Source organism: Phlebotomus argentipes, unplaced genomic scaffold (assembly GCF_947086385.1).
Source record: "Phlebotomus argentipes unplaced genomic scaffold, Phlebotomus argentipes genome assembly contig_5, whole genome shotgun sequence".
In the NCBI taxonomy this organism is placed as follows: Eukaryota; Metazoa; Arthropoda; class Insecta; order Diptera; family Psychodidae; genus Phlebotomus; species Phlebotomus argentipes.
Genome location: NW_026776165.1, coordinates 12,296,908 through 12,316,721, shown reverse-complemented (window position 1 = coordinate 12,316,721; position 19,814 = coordinate 12,296,908). Strand labels below are relative to the sequence as shown.

The 19,814-nt window shown below is 45.3% G+C and overlaps 2 protein-coding genes across 3 annotated transcripts; both read right to left on the bottom strand.

Moving 5' to 3' along the window:
* Window positions 1-12,018: 12,018 nt before the first annotated feature.
* On the bottom strand, window positions 12,019-12,672 carry LOC132266028 (uncharacterized). The gene is made up of 2 exons (XM_059766853.1): window positions 12,363-12,672; window positions 12,019-12,303 (listed from the first exon to the last, which is right to left on the bottom strand). The coding sequence occupies exons 1-2, from the start codon at window positions 12,510-12,512 to the stop codon at window positions 12,193-12,195; spliced, it is 261 nt and encodes an 86-aa protein (XP_059622836.1). The 5' UTR covers window positions 12,513-12,672; the 3' UTR covers window positions 12,019-12,192.
* A 441-nt stretch (window positions 12,673-13,113) lies between these two features.
* LOC132256616 (clustered mitochondria protein homolog) lies at window positions 13,114-19,813 on the bottom strand. 2 transcript variants are annotated; one of them, XM_059753133.1, is made up of 6 exons: window positions 19,560-19,813; window positions 16,311-17,760; window positions 14,517-16,251; window positions 14,317-14,442; window positions 13,827-14,254; window positions 13,114-13,766 (listed from the first exon to the last, which is right to left on the bottom strand). In XM_059753133.1, the coding sequence occupies exons 1-6, from the start codon at window positions 19,672-19,674 to the stop codon at window positions 13,550-13,552; spliced, it is 4,071 nt and encodes a 1,356-aa protein (XP_059609116.1). In that variant the 5' UTR covers window positions 19,675-19,813; the 3' UTR covers window positions 13,114-13,549. The 2 variants fall into 2 exon arrangements, with proteins under 2 accessions (XP_059609116.1, XP_059609117.1); XM_059753134.1 differs by having other exon boundaries at window positions 16,311-17,757.
* Between the last annotated feature and the right edge of the window lies 1 nt (window position 19,814).

Below are 19,814 nucleotides of genomic sequence, written 5' to 3'. Positions count from 1 at the left end.
TTTAACTCATTAGATGAACATTGAAACGGCATTTAATAAGATAAAGGCTCCAAAATGATTAAAAATAAATAATATTCAGCATTTATTCAGTTAACAAAACCTAGCTCTGGAGTTCTCAGTCAGTCTGAATACATTTATAGTTTCCAAAATATCTCTGAACGTGACTACGGCGGCGGCAGACGCAGAAAACGCCCTGGAAACAATCACAGAAGTCTAAATCCAAAGAAATCTTCATTTCAAGCTAGTCTCACATGCAATATCTGTGATTTTCCCGCTAGGGTTTGTCACGATTTCACCTAAAAGCATTGGAAGGTGAAATGCCACGGAAGGTGTGAGCCCAAAAACTATCCACTCGCACAATTTTCACCCTCTTCGGGGCAACAAACTCTCGTGTAAGCCATTAAAGTGGGCAGCCAGAGTGGCAAAAAGGGCCAAGAGATGTGGAAAAGTGGGCGGTGGGTGGGAATTTGTGGCATAGAGACCGCTATTTATCTAATTAGTGAAAATGTGCTGCTCTATCATTTTTCCGTGCAATATTTTTCCGCTCCAGCTCTTGCTATTTTTCCCACCATGGCGCACAAACATGCTGGAATACCATAAACTCGCCACCCCCAGAAAGCAACCCCTCCCCCTCCCACCGCCATACACTTCATAATGGGGCTGTGGATTGTGAGAAAATATTTACACAAAACATCCAACGGTAATTGTGAAAAAGAGTCGAAATTTATCTGCCATTTCTTCTTCATGTCTAACGCGCCAAGAGATTCTTGGCACAAACAGTTCTTCTGTCGAATTCTCCCTCTTCATTCATAAAGATCCCGCGTGCACCAAACTTGAAATTGTGAAAAGAAAATGGGCCTTTTTCTCACCAAAGCGCGCTGTTGACGGAAAAGGTGGGCAAAATAAACTAAACAAAATTTCATGCGAAGAAGATGAAGCTCAAAAACACCACGAAAACTTGAAAAATTTGCATTTAATCGCAATAACGACAATTAAAATGTTGCTGCTTCTCGTACGATTATACAGAAAGAGAGATTATTTATTCATAAAATATGCCACAAAGTCAACACTGATACGCGTGTATTTTCAGTCCGTGCCATAATACATTTTCATGCCTTTGCGCTCTTTTTTATTTGGGTGGAAAATGTGTGTGTTATAAGAAAAATTAAATTGAGTTCTCGTTTCTCACTCAATCTTGCTGGCTCAAGAGTGAGAATATAGAATTGAGCTTTTCAACTGAAAGAATGCACAGCGCAATGTCTCAATCATTTCTCACTCAACGACAAGCTTCGGCATTTCTTGCACATGCCAATCAAATTACAATTTGAAAGCCACCCTTCTCGCGTCAGCCAATCAAAACGCCAATCTTGAGCTTTTACCCCACATGAGATAAGTGACGGCCAGAAAAATTTTTAATTGCACAAGAGTACAAGCGAGCATTTTCCCACCCCATCAAACACTCTGTGCACAAGTAATTTCCTTGGAAATCTGCCGGTGAATTTTGTCGTGGGTAAAAACCACTGCACATAATTTTAATATGCGACCATGCAAAGTGGGACACAAACAGAATAATAAAATATCCCTCCAGGCTCAAAAAATCGATGCATTCTCTCTCTGGGTGGCGCTTTTTTTTCGTCGTCTGGCCCATGTGTTGACACCATATCGTGGGTGGTTTGGGGCCATTTTCCTGGGGTTGCCGCACAACATATGGCCGAGGACACCATCAAGTGCTCTTCTAGGGCAATTAAACAGCGCAAAAGAGGCAAAAAACACAACCACTCATTGCCAGAGACAAGCTCTAGCGCGGTCTCGAATTTATCAATCAATTCAAGTTGAGGCGGCGGCAGTGCCATTTGCTAAATTACATTTCGGCTAAAATCCAGCGGATTTGACTCATTGGGTGGAGGCATGAAATGACAAAGAGCAGGAGCTTTTGGGTCTCTCTCTTCAACATTTTATGGAAAATTGTGGTCGATAGTTATTTCAAAATTCAACCTTTTGTCTAGTTATGCCGGCATTTCGCTTCCCTTTTGCCGGTAGTGAAAACACGAAATGCCGACAAAAAGAGTGAGCAGTATTGCAAGTCATAAAGGGAAAATGCATTCGAAAATTGTGGGAAGTAAAGCAAGGGTCAAAATACACCGGATCAAAAAGTCAGCAAAAATGGTAAGAAAGACTAAGGACAGAACGACACAAGAGAACGGAGAAGACAACGAAAGTTGGAACAATGCTGAAATTAAGAAAGATGGAAGGAAGAAGGATGCGCAACAGAAGTTTTAGACTTCGACAAATAAGATTTTGCAGAAGCTAAAGACCTCTAAGATGAAATTCTAGTAGGAGTGAGGCTAAAAGAATAACAACGAGCACAGAAAAGACAATGCAAACGTAACAAACGAAGCAATTGAAGACAGAGATGCACTTTGCGAGCACATGGTGAACCCTTTAGCCTCGATGGTATGTCTTTTCGGCAGGGTGGCAGTTGAAATCGATGAAAAACACTCTGGCGGAAGGCCTCACTCTTCAATTTTCCCAAATCCCATTGAAAATGTTGAACAAAATATGGATTATTGCATGTTTCTGTGAAATTTTTACACCACACCTCCCAAAGGGAGGCTCGCATCAGGGGAATGGCGTTCCGCGGGGAGTGGAAGGCGCGCGGGAAATTTGTCAATATGACTGGCAAATGAATTTAAATGTTTCTCACACGATTTCAAATACTCAAGCATGAGAATTGCACATATTTTCCGCCCTTTTCTCCACACCCTCTCGTCGTCTCAGGCACTTTTGGCCATTGTGCTGCTCAAGTGCACACAATTTGCACAAGATATGATTCGCGATGAGCCCAAATGAGGAAGGATGGAATTTATGTAAGGCAGCGCGTGTTGGAAAAGAGCGAGATAGCCAGCAAATGTCCAAATTGGTGACCTTCAGCCTCCCACTCTGGTGATTCTATATTGCGAATTTTCCACCACCAGGCAAAGGCGCGCTCTTTTTCGTCATGCCTCACCCAAACACTCAAGCATATCGCGAATTTTTTTCTTGCGCCTCTCTCACAGATGTGCGAAGAGTTCTCACACTTAGAATCCACACACATCTGAGATACATTTCGGGCGAAGTAAAAAAAAAATATTGCTGAAAAATTCATTGGTGTGGTAGAAGGCTTTTTAGCCTCTCAGTGGCGTTTTTTTGTGTGTCTTTCTTTGCATGCTAAACTTCCCGAGAGGCACAAGTCTCTCTCGCTCTTCACGCTGAAGCAGGAGATCTGGCATGTGACGCCCGCAGTTTGCCTACATCAAACAGATGCCAGAAGCCACGATTTCGCACTCTTAATCTTCAACCCAGCGCTCATTGCTGGGGAATTTTCATGGGAAATTCTACGGCAGAGCGTCATCCAAATGAAGAGATTGAGATTCATTTGAAACCTTGACTGCTAAACTATTCATTACCGCAGCTTTCCGATGTGCTCCAGAATTTACTATCAAAAGCACTATTTTGAGAGAAATTTTCAAGCAATAATCGCAATCGTTGGAATAATCAGAGAAACTACCCAGTAAAAAGAGCCCTACAGGATTCATGCGAGATTCCTGCCGGATCTGGTAGGAAAATCCATTTTGTTGGACTATCAGGACTTCTTTGTACCACAGTGCGCGAACAGAACAAGTGCCAGGGAAATCGGATAAGAGACTTGACCAGTTCTCGAGAATCTGGCACCATCGGAACATGCCTCATCTTAAAGTGCATCCGAGAAAGCCATAAAAATCCTGACTTGTGTCATGGTTCTGGCATCCGACGACTTCCTAGTAAGACGAAATGGTCCACTTTGTAGCAAATATAAAGTGCTGATGGACATAATTCTGTACGAAGGACAGGCGGGGAGAAAAATGGTGCACTTGGCGCCAGATGGGCTAATCTATTGATGTCCGAGCGGGTCAAGATGCGCCCTGGAGGGATTGAGGAGGCACAGTCGGTGGCTATCTGGTGGCAATTGGCCTCGATTCTCACCTCGCCAGTCTCGCCAATCGATCAGGACGGAGGGAAGCCAGAGAGATGGAGTTGTGCCAATGGAATGGAGTGAGCGCCACTCCAGAAAAGGGTAACGAAGTGATTTCGAATGTGGAGCTCTCGTGCCGCCGATGGTGTGGGGCGACATATACGGGACTGTGTCGCTCCCACCCTGGGTTTTTGAAATAAAAGTTTTGCCAGGGAACATTAATGTAAAATGTTTCTGGCAGGGATTTCATATTTATGACTGCAGGCGCCAGGATTATGCGGTAGCAGTTGGGAAGAGAGAAGACCGATTTACCATCCATGAAGGAGCTTCGCAGGCACTGCAAGAGTGAGCAAATGTCACACGGGCTTTCACGATGATGAGCTTTTCACCTCAGCAGAGGGATTTTCTCCTTCGCCACATCCTCCAGTGATTCCCGCACTCGTGCTCCCAATTTTTTTTTCTGCGCGCCTCTGTTTATTCTTAACTCCGCGAAGGTCAGAGAATTAAAATGAATGCGAGAAGAGGCAATCTCTTAACAGGCAAACTTTTTATCAGTGTGCGCGCGCTAGACTTGAATATTACTCTCACGTTCGCGGAGCTTTTCACAGTCTCTCACATATGTTTCGCTAGAGCAAATATTTGAATGCGAATAATGCAAATTCATTCAAAAGTCCCCGGATATATGAGCAATTCTCAAGATGGGCTTTTCCTTCCATCTCTGAACCATGGCGTTTTCTGCCTGCATTTCTGCCATTGCCAAGAGCTTTTCCAACACACTCACACACAAACACACACATTCCATGATTAAAGGACGCTCAAATGCTGACGCCAGACTTAATTCCAAGTCACTCTCTTTGTTCCTCAGCACAAGTTCTGTTCTTAGCAAACTTTATTGCACAGAGTTGAGCGCACTGAAGTAAAAAAGAAAAGAACTTGAAAACCACGATAGTTTAACGAAATTCTGCTGAAAATGAAATAAAAATCCCACATTTCCTTGTTAAATAATTCACGACAGGATTAGAGACACGAAAATCCTTTTGATTTTTATGGCGACTCATTGTAATTTCACCCCCTCAACCCCAGGCAAACTGACGAAATTTTGGCCTTTTTCCTCACTCCTTCAAGTTCGCCTGCATCAAATGATATCCAAACATTTTGGTCGTCTTTGGCGAATCCTTCCAATGCTGTCGCAATGATACTCGCGATGATGGAAAAAGAGATTTGGCAAAAGGGAGGAAATCTGAAAGAAAGGTCCTCGTATTTATGTCAAATTTTATGTCCACATAAACAGCAAAAGTGGCCAACGAGATGGCAAAAATGCACCACTGTGAAAACCCTTAAATTCTGCACCCATTCTGGCCCCGAGGATTTATAGAGTGCTTTCCAAACGGAAAAGCCAGAAGGAGGGAGAGAGCGAGAGAGTCTCATGGCGTGCAATTAAAATTTCACGAAAAGGAACTCCTGAGCAAGCCATGAAGAGTTTCATGGAAAGCTTCGTGTTGGAGCTTTTTTTTCCTTTTTCTTCCCTTGTACATTTTACCTCTTTTTGGGCAAAAGGAGACGCGAAAGAGGTGGAAAATTGATGTGTCTCACAGCTCCTTTCCACCCCTCGTCCAGTCAAAAATTAGTGTACACAGAACAAAATGCCGAGGAATAGGAAATGAGGGTGATTGACTCCTCTTTGAGTGTTTTAATTAACACATGCTCACCTGTTTTCTCAGGCAACTACACCATATATTAGGCGAATCAACACGAAAATCCTTAAATACTTTCATGCTCACGAATTAATCATAGCTCACGTTCCACCCTTTTCTCAATTGGGGGTGTTTTTCCTAGAGCAGCATAACCAGAAAATGCATGTTAATGGATTCAGAATGACTTCAGGTCTCTGGGAATTAACCCTTGACTGCGCTCATGTGAGATTGTGGAGCGAAAGACAATTGATTAATCCTCAATCGGCTCAATACTATTTCAGTGGCTAATCTTCCACAAATGCTCAACTTGTCTGTATCTCTCAATGCTCATCTTCGGGCCAATTATTGTGCTCAGAGGAGAGAACTTCAATATAGGAAATGACTGGGAAAATAAGGTGAAGAGACACCCTAATGACGGTGATCTAATAAAAAGTGGCTTTATAGCCTCGCCGGGTCAGTGCTGAATGTGAGTTGAACGAAATCATCCAATTTGGTGCCGCGTTGTGCTGTTTTATTGATAACGGACACTTAAGTATTTCATTAAAAAGACATCAAACCCACCGGGCGTCTACATTGGGGGGGCACCGGAAGGAAGGTGAGCCGCGGAGGATTGACTGTGTAAAATCAAATGTGTCGTCACGTGTCAGTCTTTTGTTGGGCCGCGCATTATCGCGAAAAGACCGCGGAGACTCGCTTTTTGCATATGGAGAGGCCTCTCTCTATGGCTTTACGCGGTTGCCACAGCATTCCCATGGGCATGCCATGGCGAAGGGGAGCCCCAGAAGGAGTGGGGCGACACGCACACACCGTCGCCAGCGCGACGCCACACTGCCAAGGCGCTCCACAGTGTAGCGATTGGAGTTGCCGTGCGGCTGTGTGTGGGCAAAATGTGTCGGGGATTTGCGTCGTTCACTTGTACCATTCCCACTTCCCACCAAGTCTGACCAAAGCAAGTGAGTCGGATCTCTCGTCGATTTAGTTACAAGAGCGCCTTCGCGGCGTCAACACCGCGCTTTCCGCTGCACGTCCGCCTCACAAGTCCCTCATATCTCTCTTTCTGTCCTCTCTTGTGATTGTGTGCAATTCACTGTGTGTGCGGCTAAGTTCTTTTTTTTTTTATTTCGCGTCCGCCGTCCGAAAAAAGGCCCCCGTTTTCGCGAGAAATTCCAGGGAAATCGTCCCCCAATCACCAGAAATCCATCCTTTTTTTCTATTATTCTGGTAATACCTTTTGAGCAGAGTGAAACGGCACAAGGCAGAACACAGAGTTGAGAAAAAGAAACGCGATGTGCAAAAGAAGGATCTGCAGACACTCGAGAGGACAACGGACAGCAAATGCAAAGTGACTTTGTGAGAAGACTGTCAAAAAGTGATTTTCACAGTGGCTCTCGCGAGATGGTGGAATGAGGAATTCCAGAGACATTAAGCGTCGGACGTGTTAATTGATGTCACGAGCTCCAGAAGTGGCAAAGGCACCCAAGAAGGGCGCACTTCATGTCCGAGATGACATCACAACCGGAGGGATTTCTCTCTGCCTTCCGTCTCTCTTTCATATGGCACACAATCAATGGCCCCAAGTCCGGGTGACAGAGCTCTCTGGCTCTGGCACAGCAAATGGTGCTGATTTGCTGAATAAAGAAGTCTCATAAATTTAATTGAAACAGCTGACCGTCTGAGAACGGGTGACGCGCTCATGGCCTTCCCAGTGAATTTTCCTCTGGCCCCCGATCATTTTCACACCACCCCACAAGACGCTCCGCACCTCCCTGTGGCTTACGTCACATTCTAAGTGCAGATAAGACGCAATCGCTCGTTAATTAGCCAGAGTGTGAGAGAGAGAGAGAGCCGCTTTATGGGCCACTCTTGGTCACGAATCGGATATTCTTTGGCCTGACGTGTGCTTTTCCACCCACATTTCGCACCCAGTGACTAATTTGGCCCATTGTTCAACCCCGTCAGAGTGGGGAAAAAAATTGGCAAATGTCACGAATTTTTTTTTTTGCTAAAACTGATGAACTCTCCTTTATATCCACCCAAGTGGCAAATGGCACACCGATTTTCAACAGTGTACTCTCTAGAGTATTTCCGCCAAATTTGGTGCGATTCATTTTTTCCACTTGGTGATCTCGTGAACGAGCATTTCTTGAATGAAAATCCTTCACAGACACACACTCCGGCCAGCATGAAGGCACGAAATGGCCAAGAAGTGGCGAATGAGGGAAAAATCCACAGCGAACACCATTAAAATGTCGTGAAAGAAGTGAAGAGGAGAATTCGGGGCAGTGAGAAAGAAACTTATATTACAATAATTATGATAATAAACCTCAAAACTTCTTAATTGGATGATTTTGTATTGAGGCAAGAGCGTTGGAACATCTCAAAAAAGACCAGTGCAAAGACGTATTAATTGAGTTTAGAAGACAAAATCATCATTTTTTTCTCATATTTCTCAACCCCTTTTTGAATTTTTTCCCTCTCTCTCTCTCTTTTTTTTAATTGAAAATCACTGAGCGCCAACTGAGTGAAGAATTTCCCATCATTTTCCCGTCTCGAGACGCTTAAATTCTCAGACAAAAATAAAATCACTGCTCTTTTTCCTCCCTTTCTTCAATTTGTCGTGTGTGTTCTACATTTTTGCCACTTCTCTGAGTCTTTTGCTCAATTTTCCGCCGCAATTCTTGAGCCAAGAAGACACTGAGAGAATTTATCGCATTGCTTGAAACACTGCTAGTGCAAGAAATGGAGCTTCACATCGAGTGAATGAAGGACTTTTCCTCAAATCACCGCGGAATGGAACTCAATGAAAGAGGTGAGAAAAACACAAGAAATACCTTTTGATATGTTAATATGTAGTCCAGAAGATTATTAAATCCATCTCAGACTTCAAAAAAAATCAGTATTTAATGTGACAAAGAGAGAGTAAGCAATGTTTTCGTTCTGATAAAAAGTCCCTATGTTTTGACTAGAACGAAAATTATGAAAAAATTTCTGTGAAGTAATTATTTTTTCAAGTAAATTGCAAATAAAATCATTTAGACACTTAGAACGTTACTTTAGAATGTTTTTTAATGCTATTTTTCTCACTTTATCTATGAACTCACCAACTGTGAGCTTAATTCTCGGCTTAATTGTTTATTAATTTCCATAAACGCTGTTTAAAGTGTTTAAATTATCACGTTATCATCTTTACTGTCAATTGGAATGTATTTGTTCCAAAAATTACCTCTAATTCCAGAACATTCAATCATATTTAGCAATTCTGGGAAGTCTACTGCATGTCAAATTACTACCAAAACGAGTGTCCTGCCAAATGTCTAACTTTGTCATATGACAATATGAGATTGTCTTATGCAATTCTGATGTATTTTCATAAAACACTCTTTACTCCGTGATACTTTTTTCCCTTTTATTGTTTGCCATAATTTCAATGCTTCTCTGGGAGAAACTATGTGAGAATTCAGTGATGTGCACAGGCTATAATTTGAGAGAAAGCTTTTTCCCCGAAGGCGCCGCAGAGCTTTTCAGGAGGTTCACTTTTCGCCTCTTCCACTGCCAAATTGCACTTTTCACCCACTTTTTTCTCTCCTTTTCCCGTACCGAATCTATAAAATACAAAACTCATTTGGTAAGTCAGGGCGCGCGGGGGTGGCTTTTTGGCGTTCCCCCCAAAAACGGGCAAAAGCATGGGGAAAAGTGCACACAAAACCCACCCTTTTCTCACGCTCACCGAGAGAAAACATCAATAAATCTCTCGGAATTCATGCACGAGGTCCCTTTTAGGGAAATGCCGGTGGCTCAGTGGGGAAAATGGCAACGAATAATTCAACCCCCAACAAAAGACACGATAAAATATTTAGTCTCCTCAGACGAAGAGAAAAGCGCATTTGCAAGAAGTCAACCCAGGAAGAGGAGAGAGAATCATCTCCGGTTTCACTGAAGTGATAAAAGTGCAATAAATTTCCGATAAAAAGTGAATGGAATTGAATTGCGCGCACTGTTTTCTCATTACATTAATAATTTTCATTGGAATTGAGTTCAATGTGAGTTTTCTTCGGTGAAGACGATGAAGAAATATTGGGCGCTTAAGGCAAAAGTGACATATTTTCTGGAAATAGCGTTCAATTTTTCAAAAAGAAAAATAATCAAAAAATAAGGCATTTTAGACACAACATAAAATCATTTCGATTGTTATGTTGAAGAGAGTCTCTAAAATAGCAAAACACTTTCTGTGTTTCATTGTAATTTATTCAAGGAGTTAATTGCAAAATGCTGTGCTAAAGGAGGAAATTTGCATTTATTGCTTTTTAATGACTGGTCTCAAAAATGAAGACATTATAAAAATTCATTTGTTGTCTCTAATTTTGCCCTATTTTGTGTGTTTGTGGAAACAAAATCAAATATCAAGAGTGACAAAAAATCATAATCAAATACTTTTAATTGGGTTAAAATATCAGATAAAATGTCATTGGAAAGCCCACTAATTTTGCTTCAATTTCACGAACTGAGGGATGAATTTTTCCACCTTGCCACAAGGAAAAACCATCATTTGTACTTCACATTTGTTCAGCGTCGTACAAATTTAAAATCATAATTTAAATGCATAAATTTATTAATGCAACACACAGAGGCGTCTCAATCATAAATTCATAAATTGCATGTTGCATGATATTTCCAGTGTGTTTTGTGGCCTCTCACGTAATTTCTCTCTTTCACTCCCAAACGGAGCAAATATATATTTAAATTAAAATAATAATTCTACACTCATTTTTCTCTCTCTCTCTCTTCTGCCCTGTTTTTCCACATTTTATTAGCTCTGCAGTCCCACTTTTTTTTCACGCTCCCTCCCGCCCCAATTCCGGCGCCGGTTTCCTGCCAAAGGTGAGCGATTTTTCGCCCGAGCCGGCAAAAGAGTGTTTCTGATTTTTTTTTCGCTCAAATTCGCGCGAGCCAAGAGAGCATCGACGCGAGATATCTTGAGCGGCGACCGGAGAAAGGTCGCGCGGAGTCACAGAAAATGCCAAATAAAAGTGCTGATAACCCAAGCACAGCTATAAAATGTTAATTAACCACTCTTCGGCCGCGATACGCAGCTTTTCCTGCGGCCAATTGGCGGGAAAAGTGCGACCATAAAGGCCGCGATCATTTCTTGGAATATTCATATGGATTTTCCGGACTCACCTGATTCCTTATCAGCACGCAGCTCTAATCACTCTCTCGACGCGGTGCGAAAGTCCATGAAATTCATCATGTGAAGAGTACGATAAGCTCTTCTTGTCCATTCTAGCGCCAATTCTTTCCTGCGAGAGAGACGTAAAGACGTGTGTAGAATAAGGTCGTAAAACGAGAGAATTTTTTTTGGTTTCTTTAGCAAAGCAAAGAACGTCTCAAAAGAAAACCATGCATTCTTTGTGCCAAACTCATTTCAAAAGCATTTCATCAAAAGCCAACGAAGACACTCAAATGTAAAGATTCGTCAGCCTCACAAACTAAACCAAAAAATCAATAATAAAGTTAGCAAATTATAATAACATTAACATAACGTATAGAAAAATTAATTTTGGTGTCTTTTGAGCTTGGAAAGATTTTCCTTCTTACTTCATTTCCTCATCCTTATCAACAATTCTTCATTTTGCCCTTTCGTTAGCTTAAGTGACAAATTACTAACCGAGCTGTTGAGGATTCTGCAGATTTGTTTGCGACGCGATAAAGCTTTAGTTTGTATTGCTCTTGCGCGATCTTACGCCAGTTTTAAGTGGTTTGAAACCATCTCTCTGTCCAATTAGGAATCAATATTCACTGTATTTCTTCTCCTCTTTGCAGCTCCACAATCTGTTGTGTGACTTCTGCTCAGCGTGAGGACTTTGGCGCCCCTTTGAGGCCCTCGAGAGACGCAAATGGAAAGGTGCGACCGGGCGAATGTCTTCAACGGCCGTCCATGTATTTGGGAGAATGACTGGTCGGTGGGACTTTCGTCCGTTTGAACCGCCATGGAGCACCCGAAAAAAGCCTCCGCGGCGCCGGCAGTCTCGCGATAAGACGCATTGCATAACGGGGACACTTTGCGTGACCCTCGCGTGTGATAATGCTGCCTTTTTGCCAATTCCCAGCCGCAGAACGCGCCGTCTCGGCCGGCGTTTGCATTTGCAGTGGATTTACAGCGACAGATAATAAAATTTACTCACTGATAAACTCCTTGTCGTTCTTTTTCTCCCCCTCCTTTTGGCTCATGCGAGAGGCTGGAGTTTCACTTTGGGCGGGAAAAATTCCCGGCGACCACGGAGAGTGACATCTAGTGGCAATTTTTCCAGCCGGCGAGAGAAAGTTTTGCAAATATATTTTCGCAATACAATTTTCTTTTATTATTTACACTCATAATGGGGGCATAATTTCAACAACGAGGCATTGCTCAAGATTCTCAGGCTGTCTTCGCGTGTCCTGGACTAGATCATCCCCAACGGCGCGCTTCCGGAAGGGAATCGTGAGACTCTCTCCTCTGTGGCTATCTCACTACTCAGGACCACCTCGGTTGATGTAGTCTATCTCCTTGTCATCCAGCTCCTTGCGCCAGTACCGCCTGGGCAGCTGCCAATCCTCAATTGTGGGCCGCGAGGGTGTGTTCTAAAAGTCGTCCAGCATTAGCACACGATTATGTAAACAACATGCCGTGAGATACTCACCGAGCCGCCACTGGGGCCCCGCCCCGTGGCCACGGCGGCCGCCAGGAAGCCATCAGAGGCCGACGACATGCCACTGTCGCCACCCTTGCGGAACCTGATGGTGGGAATCCTCTTTGGAATTGCACTTCGCACAACACTCGCGTAAACCATCTTGCACGCGTGGTTTAGCTGCAACGTGGCGTCTGGAGGCTCTGCTATCACTTCACAGTGAGAATATGTGCAATTTTCACTATTATCACCACTAAAAATGCTCTTTTCCCCGTCCAGGGGAGAGAAAGTTCCGGAGATGTCAGGGAGAGAAAAGTGACAAGACTCGCGTTGCGCATGCTTACCGCGTAGTGGCGCTGATATCGATAAAGAGTAATGGTAAGCGGAGGGAAAATATTTGGAAAATATATGAATTTTCCGCCGGAGATAATCGCAATGACCGGAATCTTATGCAAAAACTCTAAACCCTAATATTACGATAAATCTATTCAAATTTAGGAAAATACATTGAGAGGTAAAAATTTCAGGAGACTCAACTCACCAATTTTCTTACTTTTTTACACTAAAAACCATTTTTCTGCTCAAATAACACGTTACTAGCACTAAATACACCTTCACTGATCACTTTATGGTAGAAAACACGCCTTAAACATGAAAATAAGCCATGAAAACTCCCGCACTTTGCACTTCTGCATCCTAAGTTAAAAAGCTTCCACAACATAACCTCACTCTCCATCCCGCCAAAAAAGATACAAAACACTCGTCAATTAATTGGCTTTTATTTATTCGATTTTCATAGTAAAAATCAAATATATATATTTAACAGATTGCTAGAGTAAAACATTACCCCAAGAGATATAATGATACATTAGATGATGCTGTGTTTTTTTTTTGGTAGAATATAATCGAATAATTCATTCATAGTGTGAAAAACTTCCATTTCTCATATGATTCCTTCAAACGCCGAAACCTTCTCTCTTCTAAATTCATCGCTCTCTAAATTCACAAAAACAATCACTAATAAACCTAGAGAAAAAAAAGATGTATGAAAAAGGTGACGAGGGAGTAATTCTAGATAAAAACTAGAGTATTGGATGATCAACTAAACCGGCTTGACTACGAGAACGCCCGTTCTTCCAATTCATTTGCTGCGCGCGCTAAATTTGTGAACCTACACAAAAGTTACTTCATCGCCCCAATTACGCGCTCACGCCCTCCACGTGATTCTCCGGACACTTGGACGCCTCCTCGACGCCAGACTGAGCGTCCGCGGCCGCCGAGGAAGTTTGTGGCACTTCATCCTGCTTATTCGTCGAGATGATCCTCTCGATCTCTTCCTGTTGCTCCCCAAGGACGCCGTCAGTCACCCTCTGGCGCTTCTCGATCTCATTCTTCAGGTTCACAATGTCCTTCGGGCTGGTAAAAGAGAGATACCGTGAGATTCTTGCACACCGTGACGCAGTAAATTCTCCTCACCTGATCTGCACAAACAGGATGCCATTGATGGCATTCAGCATCTCCAGGACGGAGCCCATCGACGGCGGCTGGATGTGAATGGGCGGCAAGCCCGTGGTCAGCTTCCCATTCGAATAGATGTCGTTCATCTTCTTCTGCAGCACCACCGCCTGCTGCGTGAGGTGCTTCAGGCACTCGCTGGACTCCTGCGTCTTCTCGTGCTGCTCACCAAACTGCTGCTTGTAGATCGCGTACGCCTCCTTCTCATTGTTCAGCGCCGACCGGAAGTCACCCATGCAGCTCTGCGTCCGCGCCACCAAGTGATAGCTCACGGCCACCTTGAGCGACTTTTCGCCGAAATACTTGATGTTGAGCGCCAGCGCGTGCTCCAGGAAGCGCAGCGACAGCTCATACTCGCCCACGGCATGCAGAATCAGGCTGATGTTGCTCTGCAAGGAGAAAGTCAATCTCAATTAATCCACCAAAGAGCGCTGATTGTCACAATACTCACGTCCAGGAGCGCAATGTCGGGATGATCATCACTGCAGATGAGGAGCGCCAAGTAGCGAGCGCGATAGAGGAGTTTCAAGGCGGTGCTGATCTGACTGTTTGCGAAGCAATACAGAGCCAAGTGCGTCTGCAAGGATAAAAGAAAAACCACCAATTAATCCCCTGACGAATGATCGAATCGTGACCGAGTTAGAGACTCACGTATTCGGAAATTGTGTAGGGATGATCGATGCCGTTGACTCTCTCGCTCATCAGCACAGCTCTCTGCTGAATGGTGAGCGCCTCCTGCGGATCGCCCATGATGTAGCTGAGTCTGGCCAGCATCCTCAGGCACTGAGCGTTCTCCGGATGCAGCGCGCCATAGACGTTATTGAGCAGATTCAGTGCCTCGGAGATGAGCTCGTAGCCCTCCTTGAAGCATCCTTGCTGAATCTTGCTCTGGCCAGTTGTGTAGAAATTGTAGGCATCCGTGGCGCGCGGATTGATGTGCTTCACCACCGGGAAGACATTGAGGATGTCATCCTCGTGGAAAGTCGCCCGATGGCGAGCGTCGAAGTTGTACTCACGCAGGAGAATCTGCAGGCCCACCTTCAGGCAGAATGCCCTCAGCAAACTGATCCTCTGCAGTCTGTACGTCTCCACGGCACTGTCGAGATTGTCACAGGCCACATCCCAGTCCCAGTACTGCTTCAGCTCACGCCTGATCTGCTGCCAGAGACTCTTCTGCGTGAGCTGCGCCCACTCGAGATTGTCCACACCCACGCTGGACATGTGCTTCCCATTGCGACGCCGGCCGCGTCTCTTCTGCGCCTTCTGCAGCTCATCCAGACCCACCAGCGGATTTGCCACCACACCCGATGCCAGGAAGCAGTTCAGGAAGTGTGAAATCGCCAATGCCATGGACATCATCTCACAATTTTGCATGTAGGCCGTAAAGATGTGCTTCGCCGAACGCAGAATCAATTCAGACACTGCAATCGAGTGCAGATACTCCAGTGACTTCACCTGCGACAACTTCGCCGCCACTCTGCCCAGATACCGGATATTTATTCCCCTGGCATGAAGTGCCTCCGTGAGTGTACTGCCGTCCATTGGTGCTGACGCGTGATCGAGAAAATCCTGCACAAAGGCCGGAATTTGCTTCAACACAAGAAACTCAGCAGCATCTTTCACCAATTGCTTCTGCTTGCGCAGCGAATTGGCTGCCTCGGTGGCGTCCACGTGCTTGATTCCGGGCGAAAAGACATCCGGATTAAATCTTATATCAAATTCAGTCTCCTTCAGACTCCCAACAGCTGCACAAGCCCTCTTCACCACATCCCTCGAGTCTGTGGCCAATTTCTCCGGAATCACACCCTCAGCCATTGATTCCATCATCTTCACCGCCTCCGCGGCCTTCACATTGTTGTTCGCCTCCGGCTTTGTCACCTCCTTGTCCGTCGCCTCCTGCTCCACTTCAGCCGCCTTCTTCGCCGCATTGAGTTTCTGCAGATGGAAAGCCGCGTGCTTGATGAACGTCACATAGCGATCATCGACAAAGGCGTCTAGCAATTCCTGCCTCAGACAACTCAGCTTGTGCTTCTGCTCAATGGGATACCCAAGTGTCCTGATCTCCTGACTCAGCTCCTCATCCAGCTTCAGGAAGTTCACATCCGGCGGGAAAGTCTTCAGCAAGTCAAGAATATAGTGGCGACCATCGTTGCCAATGATTCCCTTGCACTCCACAGACGAGCACAACTCCACCGCCTCGTCCTTCTCATTCAGCACCTCGTGCGGCAGGATCTTCAGATGTTGACTAGCCTTATTCAGCAACTCAAGGTAGCGCGGATGCGTTATCACCGTCTTCCCAAAGTCTATCGATCCATACACAACGCTCTGCTCCTGTTCCTTCTCCAAAATGCCCGGGATGATTGACTGCGCCGTGACACGATAGCCTCTGAAAGTGCAGAAAGTCATCTTATTATCCCACTTCAAACGTAGATTCCTCTAACTCACCTGTAGTCAATCACCACTGTTCCCAGCGTGTACAATCCCTCGACGTCCACAGCGCTGTACACTCGCACGCCGTGCAGATCGTTGCGCGGCGCAACGAAAGCGGCCGCATCGCCGCCGAGATCCTTGTAGTGATCGCGAATGTCAAATCCCAGCGAGTAGAAGATGTTATTCCAGATGTACATCTGATTCTTCGTCTCCTCGCCCGGATTGATGGCCATCACGTTGCCATCAATCACGGCCATGGCGCCGCGCGTGGCCGCCGTCACGAAGTCACTGTGCACCTTAAAGATCGCGCGCTCGCGCAGCAATCTCTCCGGCAAGTTCTTCCTGGGCAACTCACGCGTGGTCTGAATCTCCTCATTCCAGTCGCGCGTCTGCCCCGGAATGTGCTCCTCATAGCCCAATTTGCTGGAGAACGTGTCCTCCGCCCGGATGGCATCAATCGTGTGCTCCTGCTGCGGTGAACACCAAGCGTATGTCTGATAGGGCGTCGCGATGCGCTCAAAAGGGTGCTTCTGCGTGCGCTTCTTCTGCATCTGCGGAAAGGCACGCTTGAACGTGGGCGAGAGCATGGCCAGCAGATCGGCCAGCGAGTGTGATAAATAGCTAGGATTGTCCGGCTTGGGATTGAACACATCGTCTGTGGACTGGTTGACATAGAAGCCACGCGGACAGGCGGAAATGTGGTATCTCTTCTCCTCCATCGTCACCACATACAAATACATGAGATCGCCGTGCAACTTCCGCGGCCCAGGCGGCGGATTCCACGCACTCGTGGTGAGAATCTTCAACGCTTGCGTCGTCTTTGCACCCTTCACACCCGGCTGCAGTGGCATCATTGGTCTGTCACGCGTCTTGGGCATAATGTAGTCAGGCGGCGTGCAATCCACACTCTCCGGACGTGTCTTCTTCTTCTCCAGCAAATCACCCTGCGTGATGTGTAGCAAAAACGTGAGCGAGCAGCAATCCAGGCCATTGTACGCGTCCGCCGGATCAATGGACTTCAGCAGATCGCGAATGTGACGCACATGAATGCGCGCCTCACGCATCGTGTATGGCTCTTCCACCACCTTCAGCACGCTGCCCTCCTTCAGTCCCTTCACGTTCTTCAGCTCCGCGAAGTTGTCCAGCGTCACGCCGTCCAGTTGCAGCGAGAAGCACGTCCGATGGCACGTGTCCTCCCTGTCCATCAGCAACTGGTGGATCTCCTGCACCAGCTCCATGCTCGACACCTGAATCGACAGCGGCTCCGCACCCGGACTGATGATTTGCACCGTAAATCCCGAATCCTGGATCAACTCCAGCACATCCTCGCCCGCTTCACCCTCGCCAGGCTTCGCCTCGTCGTGTCCATTCGTCGCCACGGTGCCATCGTGTCCATTCACGACTTCCGGAGTGGCGTCCTGAGAGGACTTTCCCTCCTGCTGTCGCTTCTTCCCATTCCCGCCTGCTGAACAGAGAGAGGAAAAGAAGAGACACTTTTCAGAGACCCCAAATCATGCAGCAGAACAACAGGCAACAAAGGAGAGGTCAGAAGTTATCGCGTCTGCGATTAGAAAATCATGTGAAAATTCACTTTTCATGCGCACACATCAATTCTCTTGCAACTTCCTGGAGAAAGTCACACTCTTTCCTGGATAAAATTAGAAACATTTCACAAAACTCTTATCAAAGGGAGAGAGAGAGAGAAAGTCATCGAACTGCAAGTGAAATTTGTCTCTTCACAATTTGTCTCTCTCCAAAGAACGAAATGTGAATAGTGAAAATACCAAATATCAGTGACAAAAGGCAGTGAACGATATTTATTAATAAACTACCACGGAGTCTGTTAAACCGCCCAAATGACTTGTATCTTGCGAGGAAGACCAGAAGAGATGTTCACAGAGAGTGAGAGAGAGAAGAAAGAGAGAAGAAGAACCATTACTGTCAACACTAAAATTAGATAATTCAATGCCAAAGTGAATGAAAAGTTACGCAGCTCAAATCAATTGGGAGGGACTCGAAGTGAAAAACGAGGAGGAGGAAGTGCGCCTTTTCCAGGGCAATTCCCAATAGTTACAGCATGAAATTATCTGCCATGTGGATTTAACTGATAAAGGCTGTAAATTTATCACTCGACACCCAAAAATCACACACATGGCAGAGACGACAGAGTATTTAATAGTGGATTAGCTGGATTTATCGGTCAATTGGATTCATTTTTCGGCACGTTTTCCCAACTGGAAAATCAAGAATGTTGAAAGTATCCTAAGTAGCACAAAAGAAGCACCATTTGAAGCATTTGAAATCTTTTCAGAAAAAGAATACAGCAAAGTATGACGATTAATGAGTAATAAAGACAATAATTGTTATAATTGAGTAGTTTTAATGTGACAAAACCACTTTAATGGCGAATATTATTTCAATTTTGAGTAAATGAACTCATTTGAAACCAAAGAAGCCAAATAAAAAAATATATTTCCAGCAATTCGCGATCAAAGGCGAGTTTCTTGGGGTTTCGGAAGCGACTTGAGGCTCTCCAGGGTGCAATAAACTGCCCGCTCGAGCCCTAGAGACGATGCCAGTGTGAATTAGAGGCAGTGGAAGACCATTTAGCAGTGAGATGCTAAAGAAATCTCGTCTGTCGACGCCTCAGTCAAACATTTGCTTAGGTTTTAGTGCTGCTGTTGCGATAAGAAATAAGAGTGAAGAGCACGTTTTTCGGTCACTCTCGCCATCGAAAGTCACCAGTCGTGCGGCAATGAAAACATTTAGGGTCCATAAAATCAAATAATTGCTCAATTATTGCCTTTTTTACAGCCTTTTCTCTGAGAGCCTCAGCGAAAGAGAAATGCCAGCGAGGGGTGGTTTTAACGGAAGGAATTTGAAATTCAGAGAGAACGTGAAGTGAGCGTCAGAGCGAGAGGAAAGTCACATGTTCGAGATGCCAAAGAGGAACGAAAAAACACGCACTTTTCACCTGAACGACACACTTTTGGGGCACACTGGTTACCGGTGAGGACACTCCAGATGTGTGAGGGTGGAATGCGAGGAAATTTGAGGAGAGTTGATGGCATTTTCTGGGGTTTTGCAATGCCTGAACGGTCTCATGAAATTCCCACCATTACGTAACACTCGAGATTATGTGACAATGGCAACTTTGGAGGCTCCGTGGGGCGAGCACGTGGTGGCAAGTGGCCCGGAAGTGGCCGGAAAATGCACAGAGGATGCGGAATAATTGCAACAGTGGCAAAATGTGGAGAATCTCACCCTTTTTCTTGCCATTTTGCTCGGGAACGGCGTTCACTGTGACGGTGGCCTCATCGATTTTTGTTTTTTGGTTATCCGGCACACTTTGGGGCACATCCACGGCGTCTTGGGCCATCACAGGTGTCGACAGATGCTTATGGGGGCAGTCACGCACGCAATCTGCACAAATTTACACGATTTTCACGATGAATTCCACGGGAAAAATGCACTTTTCAGCACCGAATCAAACCCGCACTCGCAAAATTTCCACCGACA

Coding starts and splice junctions, on each gene's coding strand:
- LOC132266028 (XM_059766853.1), bottom strand. CDS start 12,512: ATGGTTTACGCGAGTGTTGTGCGAAGTGCAATTCCAAAGAGGATTCCC. Junction 12,304..12,362: donor GGGGCCCCAGTGGCGGCTCG/GTGAGTATCTCA, acceptor GACGACTTTTAG/AACACACCCTCGCGGCCCAC.
- LOC132256616 (XM_059753133.1), bottom strand. CDS start 19,674: ATGGCCCAAGACGCCGTGGATGTGCCCCAAAGTGTGCCGGATAACCAA. Junction 14,255..14,316: donor CCGACATTGCGCTCCTGGAC/GTGAGTATTGTG, acceptor TTCTCCTTGCAG/AGCAACATCAGCCTGATTCT. Junction 13,767..13,826: donor ATCCTGTTTGTGCAGATCAG/GTGAGGAGAATT, acceptor CTCTTTTACCAG/CCCGAAGGACATTGTGAACC.